General features: G+C 46.2%; 2 protein-coding genes across 5 annotated transcripts in view; one reads left to right on the forward strand and one right to left on the reverse strand.

The window, feature by feature from the left end:
* SLC31A2 (solute carrier family 31 member 2) overlaps positions 1 to 25,411 on the reverse strand; it is a 287,433-nt gene that overhangs the window by 126,193 nt on the left and 135,829 nt on the right. The gene's annotated exons all lie outside the window — the stretch shown is intronic.
* The window catches only part of LOC309524294 (uncharacterized protein), a 152,651-nt gene that overhangs the window by 119,405 nt on the left and 7,835 nt on the right, over positions 1 to 25,411 (forward strand). For 2 of the 3 annotated variants that reach the window (XM_082208765.1, XM_082208766.1), the window contains exons 45-64: positions 1,988 to 2,095; positions 3,580 to 3,633; positions 4,478 to 4,531; positions 4,731 to 4,784; positions 8,475 to 8,528; positions 8,985 to 9,092; positions 10,689 to 10,742; positions 11,856 to 11,909; positions 12,973 to 13,026; positions 14,966 to 15,019; positions 15,644 to 15,697; positions 16,109 to 16,162; positions 18,108 to 18,161; positions 18,456 to 18,509; positions 19,164 to 19,217; positions 19,827 to 19,880; positions 20,467 to 20,484; positions 21,825 to 21,878; positions 22,793 to 22,855; positions 24,365 to 24,530. In XM_082208765.1, the coding sequence (XP_082064891.1) occupies positions 1,988 to 2,095; positions 3,580 to 3,633; positions 4,478 to 4,531; positions 4,731 to 4,784; positions 8,475 to 8,528; positions 8,985 to 9,092; positions 10,689 to 10,742; positions 11,856 to 11,909; positions 12,973 to 13,026; positions 14,966 to 15,019; positions 15,644 to 15,697; positions 16,109 to 16,162; positions 18,108 to 18,161; positions 18,456 to 18,509; positions 19,164 to 19,217; positions 19,827 to 19,880; positions 20,467 to 20,484; positions 21,825 to 21,878; positions 22,793 to 22,855; positions 24,365 to 24,530 (1,273 nt within the window). Of the gene's footprint in view, positions 1 to 1,987; positions 2,096 to 3,579; positions 3,634 to 4,477; positions 4,532 to 4,730; positions 4,785 to 8,474; positions 8,529 to 8,984; positions 9,093 to 10,688; positions 10,743 to 11,855; positions 11,910 to 12,972; positions 13,027 to 14,965; positions 15,020 to 15,643; positions 15,698 to 16,108; positions 16,163 to 18,107; positions 18,162 to 18,455; positions 18,510 to 19,163; positions 19,218 to 19,826; positions 19,881 to 20,466; positions 20,485 to 21,824; positions 21,879 to 22,792; positions 22,856 to 24,364; positions 24,531 to 25,411 lie in introns of those variants that run through there. The other variant, XM_082208767.1, reaches the window with a different exon arrangement.

Here is a 25,411-nt window from a genome sequence, read left to right on the forward strand (position 1 = left end):
TATTTTGGGGGACTCAGGTTTAAGAAAATGGGGGGAGATGGCTCCGTGTATAAGATGCCCCCTAATTTTTGACATTATTTTTTTAGGGGAAAAACCTAGTCTTATACAGTACGGAAAAATACAGTACTTAAAACAATATCATGAACCAACTTGAGCAGAACTGGGTATGATGAAGAGCTGAGTCAAAATTGAGAAGTGGGAGGCAGATTTATAAATATATATATATATTTATTGAAAGCAGTCATTTAAAGCATGGAGTGTTCCATTTTGACCACATTTGCATGTTTATTGCATTTATATTCCATCTTCCCTTCAAGGAATTCAAGGTGGTATACATAGTTCTCTTCCCATTCTGTGTTATCCTTAGTGAGGTAGGTTAGACTGAGAGAGTGTGAATTGCCTAAGGTCACCCAGGGAGTGTCATGAACACTGGTTTGTCTTTTAAAAAGTCCAAACTTGGAAAACAATTTATTTATTATTATTAAATATTTATTGCATTTATATCCCAACTTTTATTCCCAAAGAGCTCAATCTGGCCTACATGGTTCTCCCCTTCTTCATTTAACCCCCACAACAGCTCTGTGAGGTAGGGTAAGGATGGACTGGTCCAAGGTCACCCAGCAAGTTTCACGAATGAGTAGGGATTCAAACCCTGGGCTCTCAGGTCCTGGTCTGACACTTTGCACTATGTTCATTCCTAGAGTATTCCCGTGGTTGCAATTTGTTTTGGCTACGTTTAATACTGATCTAAAATTTGTTGTAACACACCCTGGAATCTACTGGTAAAGGGCAGGTAATAAATATGACAGCAACACCATATACTGTATTGCAGAGCGTTGGACTAGATACCCCTTGGGGGTCACTTCCAACTCAGCAATCCTAGGATTCTATTATTCTAACGTAAGGCAAAGATAGAGAACCTGTGGCCATCCAGAGGTTGGGCTGCAACTCCCATTAGCTCCAGTCAGCACGACCGATTATCAGGGATGAAAAATGTAAGAAGATCCCTAAGTGAACCAGGCCAATGGCCCATCTAGTCCAGTTTCCTGTACTCACAGTGGCCAACAGTTAAAATAAAATAGAATGTTGCAGTGGCTTCAGACAACCAGCAGAGGAGAGTTTTATGACATGGGTGAGGAACCTCAGACCTGGTCCACAGGATTCTCTCTCTCTGCATCCCTCATGACCATAGCTGTCAACCTTCCCTTTTTTGTGGGAAATTCCCTTATTCCAGCACCGTTTCCTGCTGCTTCCTGCTGCTATCCTGGATTGTTAGATATCCCATAGACAGTCCCCGGGACAGGTGAGGCTGCTGATCCCTTATTTTCAAAGCTGCTGATCCCTTATTTTCAAATCTGAAAGTTGAGAGCTATGCTCATGATTCTCTCCAATCACATGCCCTTGGCACCCTCCTTAACTGTTTTTGCCTGGCTTGAATTTATTCTCAAGCTCTGGTAATGCCACTCGCTTGCCTGGAGGAAGGATAGAGGTAGGTTTGTGCAGTGGCGTAGCATGGGTTGTCAGCACCCGGGGCAAGGCAAGTAATTTGCGCCCCCTAACCCGTGGATTTGCGCCCCCTAACCCGTGGATTTGCGCCCCCTAACCCGTGGATTTGCGCCCCCGAACCCTAACCCCCAGATGTTGCGCCCGGCCCCCCCTGCACCCCCCACGCTATGCCACTGGGTATGTGTGTGTGTGTGTGTGTGTGTGTTTGTGTGTGTGTAGATACTAGCCTACTGTACGGATGTCAAATTTACATCTATTGCTCCACTTATTTTTGCCTCTGGCCCTGCCCACCACTGGTATATGCCCACCTGAAAGTTGCCCAGAGTGGAACACAGCCCCTGAATCAGCAGGTGATCCTTAAGAGGTGACTAGCAGGTGACCCTCCCCCCCTCCAAGACATGGCACACCAGTGGGTTAAAGACTAAGAACCAATGGAGTAATAATAATAATATTTCTCCTTCTCCTTTTTCTTCTGGAACAGGGCAGTCCTGGCAGCAGAGGACCTTCAGGGCTGCCTGGGCCACGTGGCACTATGGGGCCAGTTGGTGGAAAGGGTCGCAGAGGAGAAAAGGGACAAGAAGGTTTCTTGGCAAGTACACTAACAGCATTCCAACTAATGGTGCAGGGATGGAGACTACAATCCCCATCAGCCCCTGCAAACCTGGCTGAACAGTCATGGACAACAGGAGAGGGAGTTGAGACCCACAAGTCATCCCACCACTGTTCTCCCGGGATTTGTCTAGTTGGTGAACCTGGACCTACAGAATTTATTTGTTTACAGATTTCTAGGCCACCCTCCATCCTGATGAATTCCAGGACACCATACAATATTTCTTTACCAAAAGAAACAGGAATAAAACATTCCAGTAATATAACAACATCCTTTGTAACAATAAAACGGAGAAGTGACAAAAACATCAAACTGATAAAGCAGGTGGATTTCCCTGCCCTTTGATGAGAGCTGTCACTCAAAAGCATTGTCTATGTCAGTGTTTCCCAACCGGTGTTCCGCGGCACACAAGTGTGCCGTGAGATGTTGCCTGGTGTGCCGCGAGATGTTGCCTGGAGGGAGGCGGGCGAGGGCGTTTGCTTCCCGGAGGACTTGTGGGAAGCCGCCCCTTCCCTGGGCGACGCGCCGCCTCGCGACTCCGGAGTCAGTCCCGAGGGCTCTCGGAGGGACTCGCGAGCGACGGCGCGGCAGCTCCGGGGCGCGCTCAGCCGGGCCGCTGCGCTCCCCCACTGCAGCTGCCCGGCGTGGAGCGCGACGCGGAGCCGGCCGGGCTTGGAGGCGCCCAGGTAGGGCCGAGCCGGGCGGGGGCGGGGAGGTCTCGGTCTGCTGCGGGCGCAGGAGGGCGAGCGGGAGAGGGGGAGCCGTCGGGTCTCCTGGAAGGAAGCGAGGCGGCGGCTGAGGGGGATGCAGCCCCGTCCCCAGCAACAGGCGCTCCTCGAAGTGAGGCCACAAGTCGGGGCTCGGACAGGGCCTGGAAGCAGCGGCTCCGGCTCTTGGGAGCGGAGAAGGGGACTTTGAAAGCGGCCTGGAGGAGAAAAGCCCCGATGCAGCGAGAGCGGGGAGCGTGCTGCCTTGTCCAGGCCTCCTCGCTTTGTGCCGTCCGCTGCCGGGAGCAGGACACGGGGGCTCCTCGTTCGCATGCTTTCCCGGGTGATCGGTGAGGGTTAGGGTTAGGGTTAGGGTCCCTCAGTCCCTCGCTTTGTTGCCTCCTCCCCCCCCCGCACCCCCAAAGCTTTGAGGTTCCCCGGCAAGGTGGAGGGAAAAAAATTGAAAACTTTCACTTTCGTGCGTCCCTCCCGGCGTGACGCTGCGCGCTGACGTCACGGGGCTGTAATGGTGGTGTGCCGCGAGATTTTTTTCATCAAACAAGTGTGCCTTAGCCCAAAAAAGGTTGGGAAACACTGGTCTATGTGCCTAAAAAGCATGCCTGCTCTAGTAAATGATTTTTTTTTTTTCTAGTGGGGAAGGAGCTAGGGCAGATTCTGTCCCCAGAGTTTCCATTGGGAGAATCAATTGAATTCATCCTGTGCCTCATTTTCTCTCCTCCATGTTTTTCCATAAAGGGCCAAGCAGGCATAGCTGGAACTGCAGGACCTGGAGGAGCAAGAGGAGCACAGGTAGGCCACATTTCATAGCTGTAGCCTCACAAAGGTCATGCTCGACCTGCAAATGACACCACCTTGGCAAGGTTTAGGCATTGGCCAAGGTCCTTGGGCTGTGTTCTGGTCCAATGCCAGAACCCATAGGGAAAGCAATAGAGCTGGTGGTGAGGCACGTTGACAGTTCCTAGAGCACACCCAACTTGTACAGACAACAATTGGGGGCAGAAGGAGGCCTTTTATGTTTCTGTCACCAGACTACTTCTTCCAGGCTTCACCCCCTTGAGACCCTTAAAGGGTCAACCCTCTGGCCTGAAGATGGGCACTTTTCCTTTCCATAGTCTCCCACCTGGTGGGAGCCCAACAACCTTTGTCACAATGGTCTCTCTATCTTCCACAGGCAGCTCTAAACCCAGCCCCAGCCCTGGCTCCCCATCTGATGCCCCTACTGCCTCTAACTCTGTGTCCAGATCATTGCAGGATACAGGAGGCATGACTGAGCTGAGCTGCTCAGCGGTACCCCTGGATCCTAAAGAAGAATAGGAGGGCCTATGGCCCTCTAGATGTTGTTGAACTACAACTCCCATCAACCCCCAGCCAGCATGGCAAGAATTAGAGGTGGCGGTACTAGTGGCCCTCCAAAATAAACAGTGGTTTGATGTCAACTTGCTGCTGCGTGCTGGTGAAACTTCTTGTTGTGTTCTACTGCTGCTGCAGTAGAGTCCAACATTCAAATGAATCAGAGCCTTCCTCAGGCCAGCACTGGGGCCCTCAAGCTGGGAACATGACACACATCAAATCCAGCCATAAGCCAGAGAGATGTGTCTTGTCAGTGACCTCTGCTCTTTTTTTGGCATTGCAGGGTGAAATTGGAGTCCGGGGGCTTCCAGGATTGGATGGTCCTGAAGGAATGAAGGTATCTCCATTTTTTGCCCATGACTTTGCTGGTAGAGTAAGGGATGTGGGACAAAAATACGATTATGGGAGAAGTATATGTGTGTGCAGTGAGCCAGTATCATCAGTTTAACTGAGGCAGCTCACCTGTTTCCCAGGTAGCAAAATGGTGTTTCCTATTTCACAATTCTCCCCACCCCTCCTTTTCTTCTTTCTCTCAGGGAAAGCCAGGACCTCATGGTGCGATTGGACCTAGTGGTGCTACAGGACTGGTGGTAAGGGCAAGGCACTTGGTACCCAAATCTCATTCTTCTTGAGATATAAATAATATGTATAGGTCACTCACACTCCCCTCATAATGATAGGTCTGGAATACCATCAGTAGGTGTTTTGATACTGTAAAGCGCCCTGTGGTCTTTGGGCGAAGAGCGGTATAGAAATTTCATAATAATAATAACATTCACATTTTAATAGGATGCTATCATATTTGCATTTACTGGAATGCTATGCAAATCAAAACACAGCCATCCTTCAAAATTCACACTTCTCGAGTTTTTTTGCTACTAAAATAAATGTGTGCAAAACTAGACATATTACAGGAAAGCCTGCATGAAAAATGCAGATACTGGAAGAATAAGAAATCAAGATAACATACTTTCTATAAAAGAATGGAAATGGTTTATTCAATATTTACAGATAAATTGTAAACACATAAAAACACTGTCGGGATTATAGTAATAACCTGCAACTACATAAGAGTATATATTTAAAGAAGAGAAATAACTGAGTAAGTTTAGTTAATTTGGATATGCAGAAGATATTAAAAATAAATTTAAGGAACCGCAGAAAGAGGGGGAAGGAAGTCAAGTTTTAAAATGTCAAAATGATTGTAAAATCAGTGAAATGTATATATCTGAAAAGTATAAAGAAAATCTAAAGGAAAAATAGAAATGCGTGTGCTGGGGAAATAGCATACAACAGTGCATGCTGTAAAACACTATTGCTTGCGAAAAGTTGTGTAACTCAGATGTATAGCTGGATCACATTGACCTCATAAAGATCTGGAGCACCAGGTACTGTCTATATTATTATTTATTAAATTTGTATACCGGCCTGTTCATCCATAGATCTCAGGGTGGTTTGCAACATAAAAACACAATGAAAGCATGGGGAAGAAATTTGCACTAGAAATAGGAGAACGTTAAAATGCTACCAGAGGTTCGAGAGGATTTTTGTTTGTTTGTTTTGTTTGTTTGTTTGTTTGCTTGCTTGAAAACCACAAATTAATGGGAAAATGTGGAGAGCTGACCTTGGGGGGGGGGGCAGAGAGAAGAAATTAAGAGAACCACATTAGCAGATTTATCCATCACTAACAGCCAGTGTTACCACAACCCTCCAGGCAGAGACTCCAGCTAGAAAAGGTAAAGGGACCCCTGACCATTAGATCCAGTCGTGACCGACACTGGGGTTGCGCGCTCACCTCGCTCTATAGGCCGAGGGAGCTGGTGTTTGTCCGCAGACAGCTTCCGGGTCATGTGGCCAGCATGACTAAGCCGCTTCCGGCAAACCAGAGCAGCGCACGGAAACGCTGTTTACCTTCCTGCTGGAGCGGTACCTATTTATCTACTTGCACTTGACGTGCTTTTGAACTGCTAGGTTGGCAGGAGCAGGGACCGAGCAACGGGAGCTCACCCCGTTGCTGGGATTCAAACCGCTGACCTTCTGATCGGCAAGTCCTAGGCTCTGTGGTTTAACCCACAGCGCCACCAGCGTCCCAGCTAGAGGCAGATGTTTTTCATAGAAATGTGGGAAATTACCTCATGCAGACTAGACCACTGTTCCAGCTAGTTCAGTATTGTCTGCACTGATGAGCAGTGGCTCTCCAGAATTTCAGTCAAGACCCTACCAGGAGATGTTGAAGACTGAACTGGAGATCTTTTGCATAGAAAGTGTGGGTTCTGTTACTCAGCTCTTTGTCTTTCATCAAAGAACAATGTATGTTCCAAGCCCTCTTGGCTCTGAATAAAGAGCTGAATGAAACATGAGCATATGGAGGCTGCCTGACCCAAGTCAAACCATTGGTCCTGTATAGCTCAGTATATCCTGCTCTGACTAGCAGCGGCACTCTGGTGCTGCAAAGAAGTGTCTCTCCCAGCCCCACCTGGAGATGCCAGAGATTGAATCAGGGACCCTCTGCAAAGAAAACGAATACTGTACCATTGAGCTAAATCCCTTCCCCATGCCCTTTCACCAGCCCACCATATATTTGATGGTGGCAAGGAAGCAAAGTAGGTATAAAAGGAGAACTCCCTGGATGCCAAGATCCAGGTTTGAGGCCAGTACTTTTTGGTGAGAGAACACCAGCAGAGATTTAAAAACTCAAAAAATTCAGCAAAGTAAAGTGTGGAAGTATATGCTGTTAGACCTTAAAAATATATATTTCCAAGTGAGTTCTAAAATAATCTCCTCTTCCCCCACCATAGGAAAAAACCATACATTTATTAAGTTACAATGGTTTACTTACAATTCTCCAAAGTTCAGCTTCTTGTGTCTCTCCATACATCAGTCAGAAAGGTTGCACAGGCTGTAAAACTTAGTTTAGTTTAATTTCAAAGTGGTGCAAGTTCCTAATGGTATACAGTGGTACCTCGGGTTAAGTACTTAATTCGTTCCGGAGGTCCGTGCTTAACCTGAAACTGTTCTTAACCTGAAGCACCACTTTAGCTAATGGGGCTTCCTGCTGCTGCTGCGCCACTGGAGCACAATTTCTGTTCTCATCCTTAAGCAAAGTTCTTAACCTGAAGCACTATTTATGGGTTAGCGGAGTCTGTAACCTGAAGTATATGTAACCAGAAGCGTATGTAACCCAAGGTACCACTGTAGTAACAAATGGCTCATGAGAGCCATGTGGTTTGAGTTTGGCACAATCACCTCAGTCCTCCCCGCACATTGAGCTTCTTAGGTAGACTGGGGGAGAACAATAAGCTTGATTACCCATTTCCTCCCAATGGAAGGGAAGTGGATGTAGCTAAACCCGATAGGACAGCTTACTCTATAGTATTAAACCTGTCTTGCCTTAATTAGACTTAGGCATGTTGGTTATAGCGATGCAGGTGGCACTGTGGGTTAAATCACAGAGCCTAGGACAGGGGTCTGCAACCCGCGGCTCCGGAGCCACATGTGGCTCTTTTACACCTTTGCCGCGGCTCCGGGGCGGATACTAGCGAGGGGAGGAGGTGCATTGTGCGCCCCGACACTCCCCACTGTGGTGGGCACTGTACTGGCTGTGACGTCGCATGGGGGCGGTGCGTGTGTTAGTCACGCACCGTCCCGACGTCACCTTCCCGCCCACTGTCAGATCGGAGGGCAGCGGCGCGCATGTTTGCGGCTCCCAGTGTTTTTTTTCTTCGGAAACGGGTCCAAGTGGCTCTTTTTGTCTTAAAGGTTGCAGACCCCTGGCCTAGGACTTGCCGATCAGAAGGTCGGCGGTTCGAATCCCTGTGACAGAGTGAGCTGCCGTTGCTTGGTCCCTGCTCCTGCCAACCTAGCAGTTCAAAAGCACATCAAGTGCAAGGAGATAAATAGGTATCGCTCCAGCAGGAAGGTAAACGGCGTTTCCGTGTGCTGCTCTGGTTCGCCAGAAGTGGTTCAGTCATGCTGGCCACATGACCCGGAAGCTATACACCAGCTCCCTAGGCCAATAAAGCGAGATGAGTGCCGCAACCCCAGAGTCAGCCACAACTGGACCTAATGGTCAGGGGTCCCTTTACCTTTAAGTTGGTTATACTCAGCCACATACACACACAAAATGTTAGCAAAATGTGGATAAGAATCCTGACCTATCTTATATAGTTCTTCATAAGCATTTTAACAAAATAAAAGTCGCTGAAACATTTTGAACATGCAAGCATTGCGTAAATAAAATATGACTGAATAAAAGTGTTGTTGTTATTTCTTTATTTCAGGGGTTCCCAGGAGATGATGGGAGGAAGGGAGATCAGGGCAAGCCAGGTCCTTCTGTAAGTACTTGTCTATTATTATGGTTCAGGAAGGCAGAGCTCAGGAGCTGCTGCTTCATCAGTGAAGCTGCTCAAATTAAGAGTTTATCTAGCAGGGTTGGGGAACCTGTGCTCTTCCCCCATGCATTAGATGTTGTTGGACTTCAGCTCCAGTGAGTGTGTGCATGTGTACGCACATTCACACAAACTCTAGATGTTCCACTAAAGCAGTAAATACAAGGAAGATGAAAGAAAACTGGCAGCAATTGAGGATGAATAAAGCAGTTGCTTGATATTCTTGTTTTGTTTTTGTTGGAGTGGAAATAAGAGAAAATAATGCTAGAAAAACTACATTTCCCACTATGCTGCTGGGATGGGGGAGCATCTCTTCTTGCTCCTCTTTCTATGTACAGCATATTGGCAGTTCCAAAAAGAAATGTAAAAAATTGTGCCATCTCTCTCATTTGCAATCTCTAGGGTGCAGCAGGCCCTGTGGGTACCAAGGGTGTTCAAGGTCTCCAGGGTTTTGATGGCCGGGAAGGATCGAAAGGAGATATAGGTGGGAAAGGAGAGCCTGGCCCAAAGGTAACACCTAGCTCTTAGCTGATCATGTTGTTGAGTCTTGCCATCTTGATTACAGTGTATGGACCATTCACTTTGAGTGGGAAACTGGTAAATGCTTAGTTTCTTAAGCAAAAGAATTGTAATGTTCCTTGATATCAGAGAATCTCTCTCCAGCCTTTGGGAGATGACACTACAGGTTGGATGTTGCCAGAAAAGCGCTTTAGGAAGAAGTTTGCCATTTGCTTTTGGACTCCGAAATAGATGGGTAGAAGACTGCACTGTCTTTGGATGATATAACTAAAACAGAGTATGCATAGGGGAAGACAGCCACCCTCCGGGAATCCCAATGGCAGATTTACCTGCCTCTTTGATTCCACTTTGCTCTGCTGGTATAAATAAAACTGATGTTACAACCTAGGTCTCTTATACTGTCTCATCTAAAAAACAAGACAGTGCATTAAATCCTTCAGCACTGCCCTTAATTTTCTCTGCTTTGGGAAGTTGCAATATGTAATATGTAGCAATGATCTCACTTTGAGCTCACAAACCCCTTTGAGCAATTCTTGGGGCTATATGTTGGCAGTAGCTCATGCATAAAAAGAGAAACATCAAGGTTCAGACCTGTGTGTGTGTCAGAAGATATGGGGAGCTTGATGTACTGGTGGAGCTAGGCGCTCAGGTGCATTCAATTGCTTTTTAAGGGCTGAACCTTTTCCATGAAAGAAAACGGTATCTACTTTATCATACCATAGATCTGAAGAGCATAAGAACATAAGCACATAAAAAGGGCGCAGCTGGATCAGGCTAAAGGCTCATCTAGTCCAGAATCTTGTTCTCACAATGGCCAACCAGATGTCCAAATGAAACCTGCAGGACTTAAGCACAACATCACCTTTCCCTACTTGCATTTCCCAGCAGCAGGACACAAGAGGCACACTGCCTCTGACAGGGGAGGTAGAACATACCGTATTTTTTGCTCTATAAGACTCACTTTTTCCCTCCTAAAAAGTAAGGGGAAATGTGTGTGTGTCTTATGGAGCGAATGCAGGCTGCACAGCTATCCCAGAAGCCAGAACAGCAAGAGGGATCGCTGCTTTCACTGCACAGCGATCCCTCTTGCTGTTCTGGCTTCTGAGATTCAGAATATTTTTGTTCTTGTTTTCCTCCTCCAAAAACTAGGTGCGTCTTGTGGTCTGGTGCATCTTATAGAGCGAAAAATACAGTAGCTGATATAGATGGGGCTGTACATCTTTTAACAGGCAGAAGGCATGATACAGCCACATAGTAACCTCTGCTGGCACCTGAGCTGTTTTTAGGGCAGCCACCAAAATTTCGTAGCTGCCGATTTCAGGGATGGGAAGTGGCTCCACCCCCCTGCAGTGCCCAAAAAGCCCAACAACCGCCATGCCACCCGGATTCCCTCCCCCCAATGCACAGCAGCCATAGTGTGCACTACAGACCCCCATGGCGCCCTATGCCTCCCCGCCCAGTGCAGACTCCCTACCTCCCACCCCCCTGCCCCTGGCTAGCTATGCTACTGGCAAGATATAATAGTTGCATACTCCGCTTGTGATTTTACAATTGAACATGTTTGTTTTCTCTCCCTTGGATTTTTAGGGCGATTGTGGTCCCCCTGGTAAAACTGGAGCAGCAGGGCTAGTTGGTCTTGATGTGAGTCGGTTCTCCTTGCTGTTTTTTCTATTCATTTAGGGGATCAGTGGGGAAGGATTTCATATAGGACATATATCTCTGAATACATGTGTGCATTCAAATAGAAAACTGGATTAATTGGAGATACATTCTGATCCACCAATGGGCATTCAGGATAAAGGGAAGGCTTTAGAGCACCTGCACTGCCCCCAGCAACTCCAGGTGGGGCTGGAAAAGACAATCTGAAATCCTGGAGAGCTGCTGCCAGCCAGTGTTGACAATCCTAAGCTACATGGACCAATGGATTTGACTCAGTATATTTTTCCCCCAAAAGATATTTATTAAGGTTTTTTAAAATATAACAATGAAAAAAAGTAAAAAATAAAAAGAAACAAAATACAAAATACAACATAAAAACAGTTAAAAAACAAATAATTTTCCATAACATATCTTCCTTACGCTTATTTCCCCAGACCTCCTCATACCTCCCTTCTTTGTATTCCACTTCAATTTGTTAGTTCAGCAAATCCTTACCATTAAGCTTTTACCCATTTATAAACCTTTTTTTTCATATCTCCTAAAGCATTACAGCTGGGAACCCCTTAATTTCTATCCAACATCTTTCTAACATTCATTAATTTTACAATATTTCTGTAAATAGTCTTTAAATTTCTTCCAGTCTTCTTTCACCAACTCTTCTCCCTGGTCTTGGATTCTGCCAGTCATTTCTGCCAATTCCATGTAGTTGATCACCTTCATCTGCCATTCTTCCAGAGTGGGTAAATCTTGTGTCTTCCAATACTTTACAATGAGTATTCTTGCTGCTGTTGTAGCATACATAAAGAAAGTTCTATCCTTCTTTTGCACCAATTGGCCAACCATGCCCAGGAGAAAGGCCTCTGGTTTCTTCAGGAAGGTATATTTAAATACCGGATTTGACTCAGTATAAGGCAGCTTCCTATCTTCCTAACCTGTGACCCTCTAGAAGCAACATCTGAAGATGGGAACCTGTGGATCTCTGTTTTAGACAAGCTAAATGTTTTTAGTTAATTCACTGATTCACTGAATAAACTTTCAGCTCTTGTATTACTCTTTTTCTTTCTTTCTCTTTCTTCCTTCCCTTCTTTCTTTCAGGGGCCCCCAGGCAAGAAAGGACATCTGGGACAGGAAGGGGCATCAGGCCAACAGGTGGAGTACCATGTATTAGAATCTAAATCAACTTCTTCCATGGACCTCTCCCCTCCAGAATTCTGTTCACCCTAAGAAAATGGGTTACATGCTGCAAAAGAATCCCAATATATTTGCTGAAACTATATGCTTTGTGCAGAATCAGTCGGGATGCTTTCCTGTGGCTCTGTATCCCCCGCCCTGCCTTGATATATCATGCTTATTACAGGTGTGCATACACTTTGCATGAACCCCCAGTCAAACCAGGGTGCCTTTGGCTGTTTGGGGCAGTGAAGTCTGGTCCACTAGGGTTAGCTGGGCACTGCCCCTCCAAGCTCAGTCTGGCCTCCTCCAGCCCCTACCCACCTTCTCTACCTTTTTACTTAACAACCAGACAAGGAGCAGGCTCAGCTGTCAGCTTCCTCCTCCTTCTCAGCCTCAGTGCTGCCCTTGTAGAACTCATCAGGGAAGAAGAAGGGAATGGAACTGGAATTAGTTGACTATGCCTTATATTGGCTCTGGCTCCACCTGTCTTTTGCTCTGGTTCGGCTGTTGGCCTGCCTATCAGTTCCCAGTGAGACCAGTGGTTTTTTACCTTATACAAGGTGAGGTGGAATCTCTGCAAACCCCACCTCCCAAGTTGAAGTGGGACACCCCCCCCCCAAAGCTTGATAGTGCTTGCCAACTTGGTGGCAAGAAAACCAAATGCTATAGGTGAACAAAAACTCATGGTAAGAAGAAAGATCCACTCTTCCTTCCCACAGTTCTCAGTACCAACTAAGGCAGGGGAGAGAGAAATGAAGGAAAAAGTGATAAAGGGTTTGTGCTATCCCCAGATTCTCTTTCTTTGTACAGTGGTAACTCGGGTTAAGTACTTGATTCGTTCTGGAGGTCCGTTCTTAACCTGAAACTGTTCTTAACCTGAAGCACCACTTTAGCTAATGGGGCCTCCTCCTACTGTCGGAGCCCGATTTCTGTTGTCATCCTGAAGCAAAGTTCTTAACCCGAGGTACTATTTCTGGGTTAGCGGAGTCTGTAACCTGAAGCGTCTGTAACCCGAGGTACCACTGTATGTGTATTTCAGGGGCCTCTAGGTCTACCTGGTCCGGCTGGTCAGAAAGGCCGTAAAGGAGAAAAGGTATTATTTTTCTACCAACTTTGATTCTATTTGGTTGACTAACTGACTTGACAGACTGACTGATTTGTATACCACTACAATGTAAAACAATACAACTTCATAAAACTACATACAATATATATGGATCATCGAGTAGGTCAAGAATAAATAACAAAAGGTGAGCTTCTTGAGTGGGCAGGAATGTCTTTGACTAATGGGAACACATCACTGAAGGTATCCACTGAATCTCAAAGGGGAGACTGTTTCATAACGACAGAGAACACCCTTTTTTCTGACTGATGCCAGATGAATCAATTGTAGGTGCTTTGTTTTCTATCGCAGTGTTTTTCCTCATGGCTTTGATGGTGAACCCATCGCTGAGCTGCTTCCTAGTTATTTTTGCTTGTCTCAGGGCTTCTCTACACTTCCACTTCTCCCGTGCCCAAAAGCACTGATCTAAGGGGTTTCCAACTGGTTTCACATCAGATCGTATAAATCTTTTGCCTTTTACTTGTCTAGGCATGTGTCTGTGAAGTTTTGCCTTTGCCCTGCTGCCTTCCCCTGGAAAATCCACTCTTTAGTGCTGAATCTGAGCAAACGTTAATCTGGAGAAAACCCGATTGGTGTTTGCTCTGATTCAGCGGTAAACAGTGGGTGTCCCTGGGGGAAATCACCAGGGCAAGTGTAGACAAGCCCACAGTTATAGACAAGTGTAGATAAACTCCTACAGTTGTAGTGGGTCTGTCTTTGGTGGGGGCTTAAGCCCACTTTCTCTGCCACCATCTTCTCAGGTTTAAAAAGTGTAATGTGTCATAAAACTGGTCTTGGGGTGGACATCCCCCCCCCCTCAGCACCACTCAATCATTGTTGTTGTGGTGGTGGTGGTTGTGTGTTGTTTTTTATTTCATTTCTTCACTGCTTTATATATTTAAGGGGGGGATCTAAAAGCAGTTTATAACACATTAAAACATCAAATAAAGCAATCCGGAATAGAATATTACTGAAAAATCAAAGTGTACATTCAACACAATGTAATTAACAGGAAACTAAAATATTATCTCAAATATTTCAAAATAAAACAACAAAAGGTTGACTACAGAATTCATCTTTAATACAGAAAAGTTAACCAAAAGAATCTTAAACTTTTCAAAAGAAAACATTAATAAAAGAAATCAAATATTACATGCACATTTAAAACAGCATAATTAGCAAGAGAATAAAATATCGTAAGCATTGAATCAGTGCCATCTACCACTAACTTTTCTCCTGTCAGATTTTATTCCCCTCACCACACTTTTATCTATATTGATCTGAAATTGTTTTTGCCAATTTGGTTTCAATTGTAGACATACATTCATTGCTTTATGTGTGTAATGCTTTTTTTGCCCAAAGCCCCACCAAAGCATTGTACAAATGAATATAAAAGAAAACACGTTAAAATTACAGAAAATGCAAAAATGCAAAAGATAAGAAATTATGTAAAATAATTGAAACAAGGCACACTATGGGATTGCTTTTAACTTTTTACTGTTGATGCTTTTCCTGTGAAATTGGTTTGAAGTAATTTACAAGAAGCTGTTTTTGTTGTTGTTATCATTACTATTAATATGTATTACCTTCAGTTCACCTTAAGGTTTAGTTGCAGCAAGTTGCAGCAATTTTAAAATGCAACATTAAAGACAGTTTTTAAAACTTACAATTAAAAAAAATGCAATTGCAAAAAATGGGGCGGGTCCTGAAAATACCTACACTGGGTGTCAAAAGCGAGGGGAGAATGGAATCAAATGATGGATCAACCACTCTTTTTTATGAGCTGCAGAACAGGTTTTTCCTCCCCAAAGCTTGGCACGGGGAAAGGGTGTGTGCATGTTGAATTAAACCTGGTTTTAAAGTTGTGTCTGGAGTAGTCTGCCTTCACTTTTTGCCTCCATCTCTCTTTTCTCTCCATCTCTTCCCTTAGGGGCAGCGTGGATATGACGGGCATCCCGGGTTCCCTGGCAATCCAGGCAGAAAGGTAAGAAATCACATTGTAGCTCCTGCTTTTGCATAAGAGGTTGCTAGGCCTATATAAACTGGGCAGCAGAAGCTGCCTTTATATGGAGTTAGGCCACTGGTCCATCTGCCACATTACTGTTTACACCAACTGGCATCAACTCTCCAGGAAATTAGGCAGGGAGTTTTACTCAATCCTACTTGGAGATGCTGGGGTTTGAACCTGAAACATTCTGCGTGCAAAGCAATGCTCTACCATGGATATACAGGGCGAGTCCTTTAAAAGAGGCCCAGTGGATACAGAGTACACATGTTCCACAGGGCCTTTTTTAAAAAGACTCACCCTGTACAGTCATACCTCATGTTGCGTTTGCTTCAGGTTGCGCATTTTCAGGTTGCACCCCACGGCGACCCGGAAGTACCAGAAAGGGTTACTTCCGGGTTTCACCACTCACGCATGTGCAGACGTGCAAAATGACATCACACGCATGTGCAGAAGCGGTGAAACCCAGAAGTAATCTGTTAACAAATTATACTTTATCCTTGGTTTTTATTGTTAAAACTGAAACCCTGAAACTCAGGGTTAGACCCTGAGCTTTGGCAACTCACCTTTTTTCTGTTTCCCTGTTTACCCCACCACCATCAGGGCAAGCGTGGTAAAGCTGGACCCAGACCTCCTAGAGGCTCCAAAGGCCCCAAGGTAGGCAAAACGCTTTGTACTCTTAATAATTATTGATTATTGCTGCTTTTTGTCGCCTTTATTCTTCTGAGATAGTACTATTCACTTTTATACCCTGTATTTATTTCAGTGGTTGGATGGGTGATATGTATTAATATCTGTGGTGGCCATGACAATGATGTGACCCATCTTAGGTCTAGCTGCAGCGCAGTTGTGGGTCCTCTTCCACATCCTCTGGTCCCTTAATGGCAGTCTTTCCCAACGCGGTGTTTTCTATATGTAATTCTGTTCACACCTGACCATTGGCCCAAAATAACAAGAGGGTGCCAAGTTGAGTAAGGATGGTGGAACAGCCAGAGAGGGAGCTGCTGCTGGGCTTAAGCAAATAGTTATAGCCATTTCCCCCTCCTTTCCCTATTTTCTCCCTTCCAGGGCTCTCAAGGTGAACATGGTCTCCGTGGTCCCCAGGGACCCCAAGGCCCTTATGTAAGTATTGATCACAAGGGTGGCTCATTACAATTAAGTTATGCGTAAGTTCAGAAGTCTAGAGGTAACAGAGAGGCACTAAGAGCCTTCCTGGGACACATTTGTCTTTGTAGCCCAGCTTTTCCTCCAAGGAACTCAAGGTGGTTTACATGGTTCTCACTCTCATTCAGCCACTACAACAACGCTGTGTGGCAGGTTAGGCTAAGAGGCAGTGACTGGCCCAAGATAACCCAGTGAGCTTCATGGCCAAGTGGCGATTCGAACCCTGGTCTCGCAGGTCCTAGTCTGCCAGCCGGCCATGCTTTCTTCCAAGATACTCCATTCCATTCCTCCTTTTCCTTGGCTTCTTTCATTCATTCACTCATGCACACACACAGCTACAGCTTTCCGTGGTCAATGAGCATGCTCAGCCCTCATTGGGTTGCCCCCTTAGAGCCGAGCCTGTTGGGATTGGTAGAGAGATCAGTGACAGGTGTTGGCAGCACTGAGGACAGGTAGGTCCAGAGCCCAATGACAGCCCATCCTTCTCTCAGCTGAGTTGTATAAAGCACAACAATGAGATTAATGAAGAAGAAGTTGGCGTTCAGTGACACTCCCTGCTCCAATTGTAAGCAGAAACACAGGCAGGTGGAGCCTGACTGCGGGCAGACTGTGGTTGGTGGGGCAATGTCCCATTAACCCTAATAAACCAGTTGCTGCCCTTAGAGGTTTTTTCCCCCATATATATATAGAGAGAGAGTTTCTGCAAACTTCTGGTTTCTCCCTGGATACAGGCAACCCCTGATTTGTGTCGGGGTTGCGTTCTGGGTCATTGCACACAACAGGGAAAAATGCATGTCTGCTCTGCCTTATTATGCCCCCACCCCCATTCCACCATTTTCCATCTCCTTTCCCGACACTTCCGGGTTGCCACGACCACATGCATCAACCGGTCATTTGCCTGTGTGTGGATACTTCCCTCTTGTTTCTCGGTAGCCTCCTTTGGGCTGCAAAGCGGTCATAACGCATGAGTTCCCTATTGGTATAGATGTTCAGCGGCATAACAAGTGCAAGGATAGGCTGGTGTAATTTTTCCATAATAAAGATGTGTCATCCAGCATGCTCTGCTTAGAAGACAGCTTGGCTTGAAACCTTGCTCTTGGTTTGGAAGTTTTTTCCTCTGACAACAAAAATAATAATTGCAGGTTCTTGTAACTTTTCCTTCCTTCTCTGCCAAAGTTATTTTTGCACCAACAATGCAATCCTAGGTATGCACTCAGAGGTAAGTTCTGTTGCATTCAGTGTGTCTGGGTTGCAGCCTAAGAAACAGATTCCAAGGCAGGACCATGTTTGCTTGGCTCCTCCTCCATGTTTTTCATTGAGTTTGTTGAGTTTATGGTGCAGTGTGACTGTGAAGGGGAGTTAATATTGGAACTCCGTCCACTTCTGCTGCATTCATGCTGTAGCTTCCCAATTTTCAATAAGGGCATCGAGTTTTGAACTGACCAACACATGGCCCAATTATGTTTTATTTTTATTTATTAAATTTTGATACTACCCTTCATCTGAGGATCACAGGGCAGTTCACAATAGAAAAACACAAAAAATGCATAGCAGCTTAATAATAAATAATGAAGCATAGTAATAGAGTTTAAAAAGCCATATATCATTTAATTCACCAAAGGCCTGGGAGAGAAGGCCTTCCTGGGGACAGCTTTCCACAAACAAGGAGCCACTGCAGAAAAGGCCCTGTTCTCATGTTGCCACTCTCTAGACCTCTTGTGGAGACATGAGTGCCAGCTGGGCCACTTCATGGGGCCCCAGGAAGTTGGCACATATGTGTGAGGTGTTTTGCAGTTGTATGGTTGGCTTGGGGGGAAATCCATCTGCCAGGTGTGGATACCCTGGAAGTAACTAACTATGAAGCACTATAAATAATTGTGTTATTTGTCTTTTCCATTCACAGGGTGTTCCTGGGCTCAGAGGGGGCAAGGGAGTCAGGGGGCCCAAAGGAGAAAAAGTAGGTCTGATTGCTACTGTCTCAGCTTAATACTACCAGCCTGCTAATGTACCAGCTAAACTTGCATTCACAATTGACAGCATAAGACAAGAGTAGCCAAGATGGTTCCTTCTATACTGAACTGCAGCTCCTGTAACTACTGACCATTCTGGAGAAGGCATTGCATTGGAAGGCATTGCATTTACTACCCTATTGTTTGAGTAGCTGTTGTAACACAGGTTACTGTAATTGGCTGATTTTTTACATTGTTGAGAATCATTAATCCTTTTCCATTTCTTGGGCATCTTTCTGTAGGGCATCAAAGGCATGATGGGCTACCTTGGTCCCCCGGGGGATAATGGTTTTAAGGTACGTATGAGAATCTGTAGCAATGACAAACCTAGACAGCATCTTAAAAAGCAGAGACATCACCTTGCTGACAAAGGTCCGTATAGTTAAAGCTATGGTTTTCCCAGAAGTGATGTATGGAAGTGAAAGCTGGACCATAAAGAAGGCTGATCGCTGGAGAATTGATGCTTTTGAATTATGGTGCTGGAGGAGACTCTTGAGAGTCCCATGGACTGCAAGAAGATCAAACCTCTCCATTCTGAAGGAAATCAGCCCTGAGTGCTCACTGGAAGGACAGATCCTGAAGCTGAGGCTCCAATACTTTAGCACCTCATGAGAAGAGAAGACTCCCTGGAAAAGACCCTGATGTTGGGAAAGATGGAGGGCACAAGGAGAAGGGGACGACAGAGGACGAGATGGTTGGACAGCATTCTTGAAGCTACCAGCATGAGTTTGACCAAACTGCGGGAGGCAGTGGAAGACAGAAGTGCCTGGCATGCTCTGGTCCATGGGGTCACAAAGAGTCGGACATGACTAAACGACTAAACACCAACAAAACAACAGTGAGAATCTGTTGTTGCTCATACCATGTTTGTGAAGGTTTCGAGATTGGCGAAAAGCAGTTTGAACATACAAAGGGCCTAGTCCTCAGTGATTACTTTTTCTCTCTTTCAGGGTAAGCGAGGTCCCGTGGGCGTTCCTGGGAGGCCAGGACCAAAAGGGGAGCAGGTAAAAACACAACGTTAAAAACAGTAAAACTGTTATAAGAACAGAAACTCAGAGAACTGAAAAAAATAATTGGGGGGGGGGGAAACAGGACCCCATCTTCTGTGTCAGGGAAAGCCTGTGCAAAAAGGTGTACTGGCACCAATTCCAGGGGTGCCTGCGCACCCACAAAATTTTCAATGTGGGTGCCCAGCCACTGATGCCCGCTGCCTCAAGTCCAACTCTCCTATGGTGCTGTGGCAACTGGGCCTCTGTTGGGGCCCACTGTGGCTGCAGATGTGCTTCTGGGTTGAGCCTGCGGCCACAGTGGACCCAACAGAGGCTCTGCAGCAGAGGCAGAGGTTGCAGCCCTGCCGCAGCACTCGAAGGTGGCAGCAGAGGGCAGAGACCAAGCTGTGCATGTCACATCATATCATGATGTCATGTCATGCATGCTTCTGGGCACCCGCAGTCTAGGGCCCAAGTCGATGCAGATGTGTATAGTACTTGTTATCTTTCTTTGTCAACTGCTCTGGTATTAAGAGGTCTATAAGTATATAAGATATTATAGATAAATAGATGCTTTCACACAGGCCCAAGTTGCCTTTGTAACACTCTCTCCTTCATTTTCAGGGTGTTGTTGGGCCAAGTGGTACATGGGGATCTGCTGGACACCCTGGCATTCCAGTAAGCTCCCCTCCTCCTTTTTCGAACTGCACAGCAATAATTTGCTGGGCTTTGTTTCTTTGTTTCAGGGACTTAATGGGACATGTATTACTTACACATTAGGAAAATTAAATAAATTCAGAATTCTGCACATAGGCAATATTCCCCCCCCCAATTGGGAACTATTATATTCTGCCACCTGTATAAAGCATGCAGAAGTTACAAATCTGCATCATTCCCTGGTTTTGCTAGTTGTAGGGGAGGGTCCACAAGGCCTCCCCCCCCACACACACACTTCAGTGAGCCACTATAGCTCAGTGGCAGAACATGTGCTTTGCATGTCAGAGGTCTCAAACTCAATCCCTGGCACACAGAACTTGAAAAACTCATTTTAAAAAAGGAACTAGCTCTAATTCAACACGTCCAAAAAGGAGAGACTTAGTTCGCATTCATCACATTCATTCTTTTACCAAAACCAAAATGCAATAGCTGGTTCAGTTTATCTCCTAGGATTATTTTCCAACAACTGTTATTTTAGGGGTGGGGGACCTCTTTTGGACAAAAGTATTGTTCCCCACTGTATTGTCTTTGTTCTCCCTCTTCCCAGGGCACATTTGGACAAAAAGTAAGTAATCCTAGCCCCCCACGTCCCTGCTGCATACATGCCCACTGCCATTGCTGTACCCAATTCTCTTTATATGCACACCAGCAGTCCTTAATGCCACCACCTTCCATGATTTCACAGTTAGGCACATCAGCTGGTGCACTCCAACAATTTATGCAAAGCTTTTGCTCATTTCTGGATTTGAGAGGGCCCCGAGGCAGTGAGAGCACACACATCCCACATCAACAGACCCCAGTTGCCATTTTATGCTCCCCCTCAGTGGTACCTGAGATAGTCTTGCACTGTGTAGCACCCCACCCCAGCATATCATGGGTTCCAGGATGTCATGAGAATTTTATCTATTTGTTTATTTATTCCTCCCATTTATATCCCACATCTATCACAAGGAACAGAAGGTTGCATACATGGTTTAACCTCCCCTCCCACTTTATCCTCACAGCAACTCTGTGAGGTAGATCTAGCTGAAAGGCAGTGACGGGTACAAGGTCACCCAGTGAGGTTTATGACCCAAGTGAAGATTTGAACCCTGGTCTCCCAGGTCATAGTTGAACAGTGGCAACACCAAATGACCAAAGGCTCCTAGCCCCAACTGCCTGATGCAGGTAGGAGTTGGGGGTGAGGGTTGCCAGACTGGGTTTAAGATGCTTGAGCCCTGGCAGCTACCCAAGAACAACTGCCATTGATGTGAATCCTGCCTGCCTATCCCTTTAGACATCTCAAGCCAGGGGCTCTTCACAGCAAATCTCTGGTTTCTTACTCCTTGCACCGCAGTGGTAGCTTCAAAGGCAGCGAGCTGCTGCAGGGGTCCTAGCTGTGCTGTTTGCTTTTCAACCTGCACAGCAAGCTTTTGGCACCAGCCCTCTTGGGGACTTGGGGGGCAGGTCCACCTCCTCCTCTGACAATCCCAAGAGGCTCTTCCCCACAAGGGGATCCTCTGCATTTGATTCAGGGGGCCCTTGCCTGCTCCCCCAAGTCCTCAAATAGTAGAGTATCTGGTTCTTCCTCAGAGCACTCAATGTCTGGCCAGGACTAGACATGGCAGTATAGTGCTAGCAGCAGGGCTCACTTTCGATCTGGTGCTTGCTGAAGCAACACCCAAGCAACACCCAAGCTCTGCTCTCCTATAGCACAGGCTGAGCCTTCCCTGGTCTTCTGCCCTTGCCTTCCCTGAGATCAATACCCACCTTAAAACACACCCCCACCCTATTTCCAAAATCAATGGAGGGCACTGCAAAAGGTAAGGGAGCCAGCCTCCCAAACTGCCTGCCCCACCTTGTGTGTTAAGTACTGTCCAAATCTCAGTGGTTATTTAGTTGTCTCTTCTCTCTTGTTTTCACCAGGGCCTCAAAGGCTTGGAAGGTGACGCAGGACCAAAAGGTCTACCAGGCCTGCCAGTAAGTTAAGGCTGCCCTTTCTGTATTTTTCTTTCAAACCAAGTACTTGCAAGATTTCCTCCATGAGTACTAAAAACAGCAAGCATTCTTTTTTTAAAAAAAGAAAAGAAATGGTCATTGTTATTTTTAGTCGCTGACCAGTTGAAGGCATTTCCCGGGGTGTGGCTACTGTCACATGCTGACAGCTTCTAGGCGCCACAGGTGAGAGCTGAGTGCGGGGGGGGGGGACTAAAGGTGGACAAACTACCCCAGAAGGAGCATGACATGTCTCCTACCAGAGGTACTACCCCTCCCCTAAAATTCCATACGCGTCACATTTCCCCCTAATATATGTGTTTTTCTACATACTGTTTGGTTGAAGAACTGAACTGCAAAATTCAGAGAAGTGCAAATCTCTCAGGATAGTTTGTGTTTCAGTTTATACCAGTGGTGTCCAAACTTTTTTTCAAAGAGAGCCAGATTTGATGAAGTGAAGGGCCATGGAGGCTGACCAAAGGGCTGACCAAAGTTGTTGTTGACCTTTTTTTTTAGGATTGAAGTTCTTGAGCTTTTTTATTATTCAAACCCAAAGGTTTTTTTTAGGATTTTACCCCAGGAAATAAACTGCCACAGAGGCCAGATTAAACCGACCGGCGGGCCAAATTAGGCACCCGAAATGGACTTGGGACATGCCTGGATTTGGTATTTGTGTATTGTGCTAGTTAGATAGTTCCTCATTCAGATGCAAGCAGGCATTTCTCGGGATGTGTTAAGTTTCAGGGCATGCATATTGAATGCAGAAGCATGTGTAATGCATGTCGTTTCGGAACCTCTTTTTCCCAAACTCCAGGAGTACCAAAGCAGCTGCCTGAGGACCACAGCACTGAGCACCAGTTTTCCAAAACAGGATTGATGATACTCTTTCTTACTTATAGGGCATGCCTGGTGTTCCTGGACCCCCCGGAACTTCACTGAACATCTCAAGGGAAGACTTGAAGGTAGTTATGCCCTGTCAGTTTCTTCCACTTTCTCATTTTCCCAGTCTTAAGTTTTGTTTGCCATATTTTTGCACTTTTCTGACATCATTTTTTAAAAGCTCTCAGGAAAGTTCATTAGCATTTTAATGTGAATACACACATTTTTGCAAAACACTTTAATCTATTGCATTTTTTATATTTTTATAAATATATGCATGTTTATGGATAGTTTCCCCTAATATATGTGTGCATTTTTTTAGTTAGAGGAGTTGCTCTGAACCGCAAAGGAGGGCTCATGGGAGTGATTTGGTGCAGGATACCATGTCGAAAACACAAGAGTGATCAGTTCTAGTGCTTTGTTCAAGAAAGGTCTAGACTTACAGCAAATCAGCCTGCCAGGTCTCTCAGCATTTACAAATGCAGGACAGACACCGCAGCAAGAAGATGGCTGGTCTGCACCCAAGCAAACATGCGTACATTCTTTATGCACAAAGCAGCAGACGTCACTTTGGCCAGGCCTTCCCATCACTTCACCTGAACAGATGAGGGCATAGATGACAAATACAGATAGTTCCCCTTTCTGGGCTCAGAGCCCAGCATCCCAAGCCCACAAATAAGGATAGCATCGGAGCAATCCAATTACCGTAGCTTATATCGAAGCAAGTGAATATAAACATATATGAGCTTATTGTGAAAACAACTAGCAATTAATTGTGGGGTTATCTTGACTACCAAGATGGTGTTTGCAGAGCTTCTAGAACAGTTTACCTTTGGTTCAGCACAGGACTGCACACCAAAATTCAAAGAACTGCAAATTTCACAAGGATAGGGTTATATGCCATTGAAGCAGAGCAGATCCATTGAAATTTATGGGCATGACATACATTAATTTCCGTGGGTCTGCTTTGAGTAGAACTTAGTTGGATATAACTCACAGGGTCCACATTTTTGGGAGGATTCAACTTGCACTCTGATAGAGAGCATGCATCTCCTCTATGCATGATCTGCAGTGGCACAAAGCTTATTGTGGGGCACCCACACACCCCCATTCTTTATTATATTCTACATAGTTTGATTAATATTGACATGGTACACCATAGGGTAAAGGGACCCCTGACCATTAGGTCCAGTCAAGGCCGACTCTGGGGTTGCGGCGCTCATCTTGCTTTATTGGCCGAGGGAGCCGGCATACAGCTTCCGGGTCATGTGGCCAGCATGACTAAGCTGCTTCTGGCGAACCAGAGCAGTGCATGGAAACGCCGTTACCTTCCTGCCAGAGTCGTACCTATTTATCTACTTGCACTTTGACATGCTTTCGAACTGCTAGGTTGGGAAGAGCAGGGACCGAGCAATGGGAGCTCACCCCGTTGCGGGGATTCGAACTGTCGGCCTTCTGATCGGCAAGCCCTAGGCTCTGTGGTTTAACCCACAACACCACCTGTGTCCCTATGGGACACCATACCTGACAGTAAAAGTCACCTGCAAGTGGCTTGACTTTGTCTTCTGCTTCATTTCCTTTTATTTTGCTAGCATCTGATTTATTCAGCAAGCAAGTTGAACTATGACTATGTGTGGAGCCTCATGGACAGCTTGGGACGAGAACTGAAGCTCCTGGTAGATCCTCCAAATGGGACCAGAGACTACCCGGCTGCCACTTGCAAAGAGCTTCTGCTGGCACAACCCCATCTCCCAGATGGTAGGAAAATAAAAACTGAAGAAGAGCCCCGCTGAATTGTAGTCAAAGGCCCATCTAGTCCAGGATCCTCACACTGGCCAACCAGATGCCCCAACCGTTGACCTACAAGCAGGACCCAAGCACAACTGCACTCTTCCCACCTGCAATTCCCAGCCACTAGTATTCAGAGGCATACAGCCTTCAACCACGGAGGCAGAGCAAAGCCATCATGGCTAGTAGCCATTGGTAGCCCGATCCTCCATGATTCTGTGTAGGCCTGTTTTAGAGCCATCCAAGCGGAGGGCCATCATTGCCTCCTGTGAGAGCAAGTTCCATCGTCTAACTATGCACAGTATGAAGTACTTTCTTTCTGTCTGTCTGTCCTAAATCATTCAACAACAGTAAGAATTTGTGCTGGGCCTGGGGGTTAACCCGAGCCACGCGGTCCAGGTCCGGTCCCTAATCCAAGGATTCCATGAGGAGTCAGTCCAACAGGGCCAAGGCAGGAAAGTAGGCTAGGTCAGGCACAGGGTCTCAGGCAAGTTCTAGCAAACAGCAGTGTTGCTCCCGCAACCTGGGGCGGAATCTGGCAGCCTTTTATCTCTGATGGGGTAACGGCCGGTCCTGATCCCCCAGCAACTCACCTCCCTGTTTCGCCCAAAGGCGAGCACTCCTCCTGCGAGTACTCAGGTCTCTCCTTCTCTCAGACCTGAGTCTCTGCAGCTTGGGAAATGTCGGTGGGTTACTAGACCCAGGGGCCGCCTCAGCCTCTCCTGACCCAACTAGTAGTGGAGCAGCTGTATGTGATTGCCCAGCAGAGGGCAACGAGGTAATCCCCGCATCTGGAGCCAGGGCAGGCTGAGGCCCCCGGCTTGGCCCAGCTGGTGCTTGTTGCAGGGGAA

The sequence above is a fragment of the Podarcis vaucheri genome (genome assembly GCF_965113315.1).
Source record: "Podarcis vaucheri genome assembly, chromosome: Z".
Taxonomy (NCBI): domain Eukaryota; kingdom Metazoa; phylum Chordata; class Lepidosauria; order Squamata; family Lacertidae; genus Podarcis; species Podarcis vaucheri.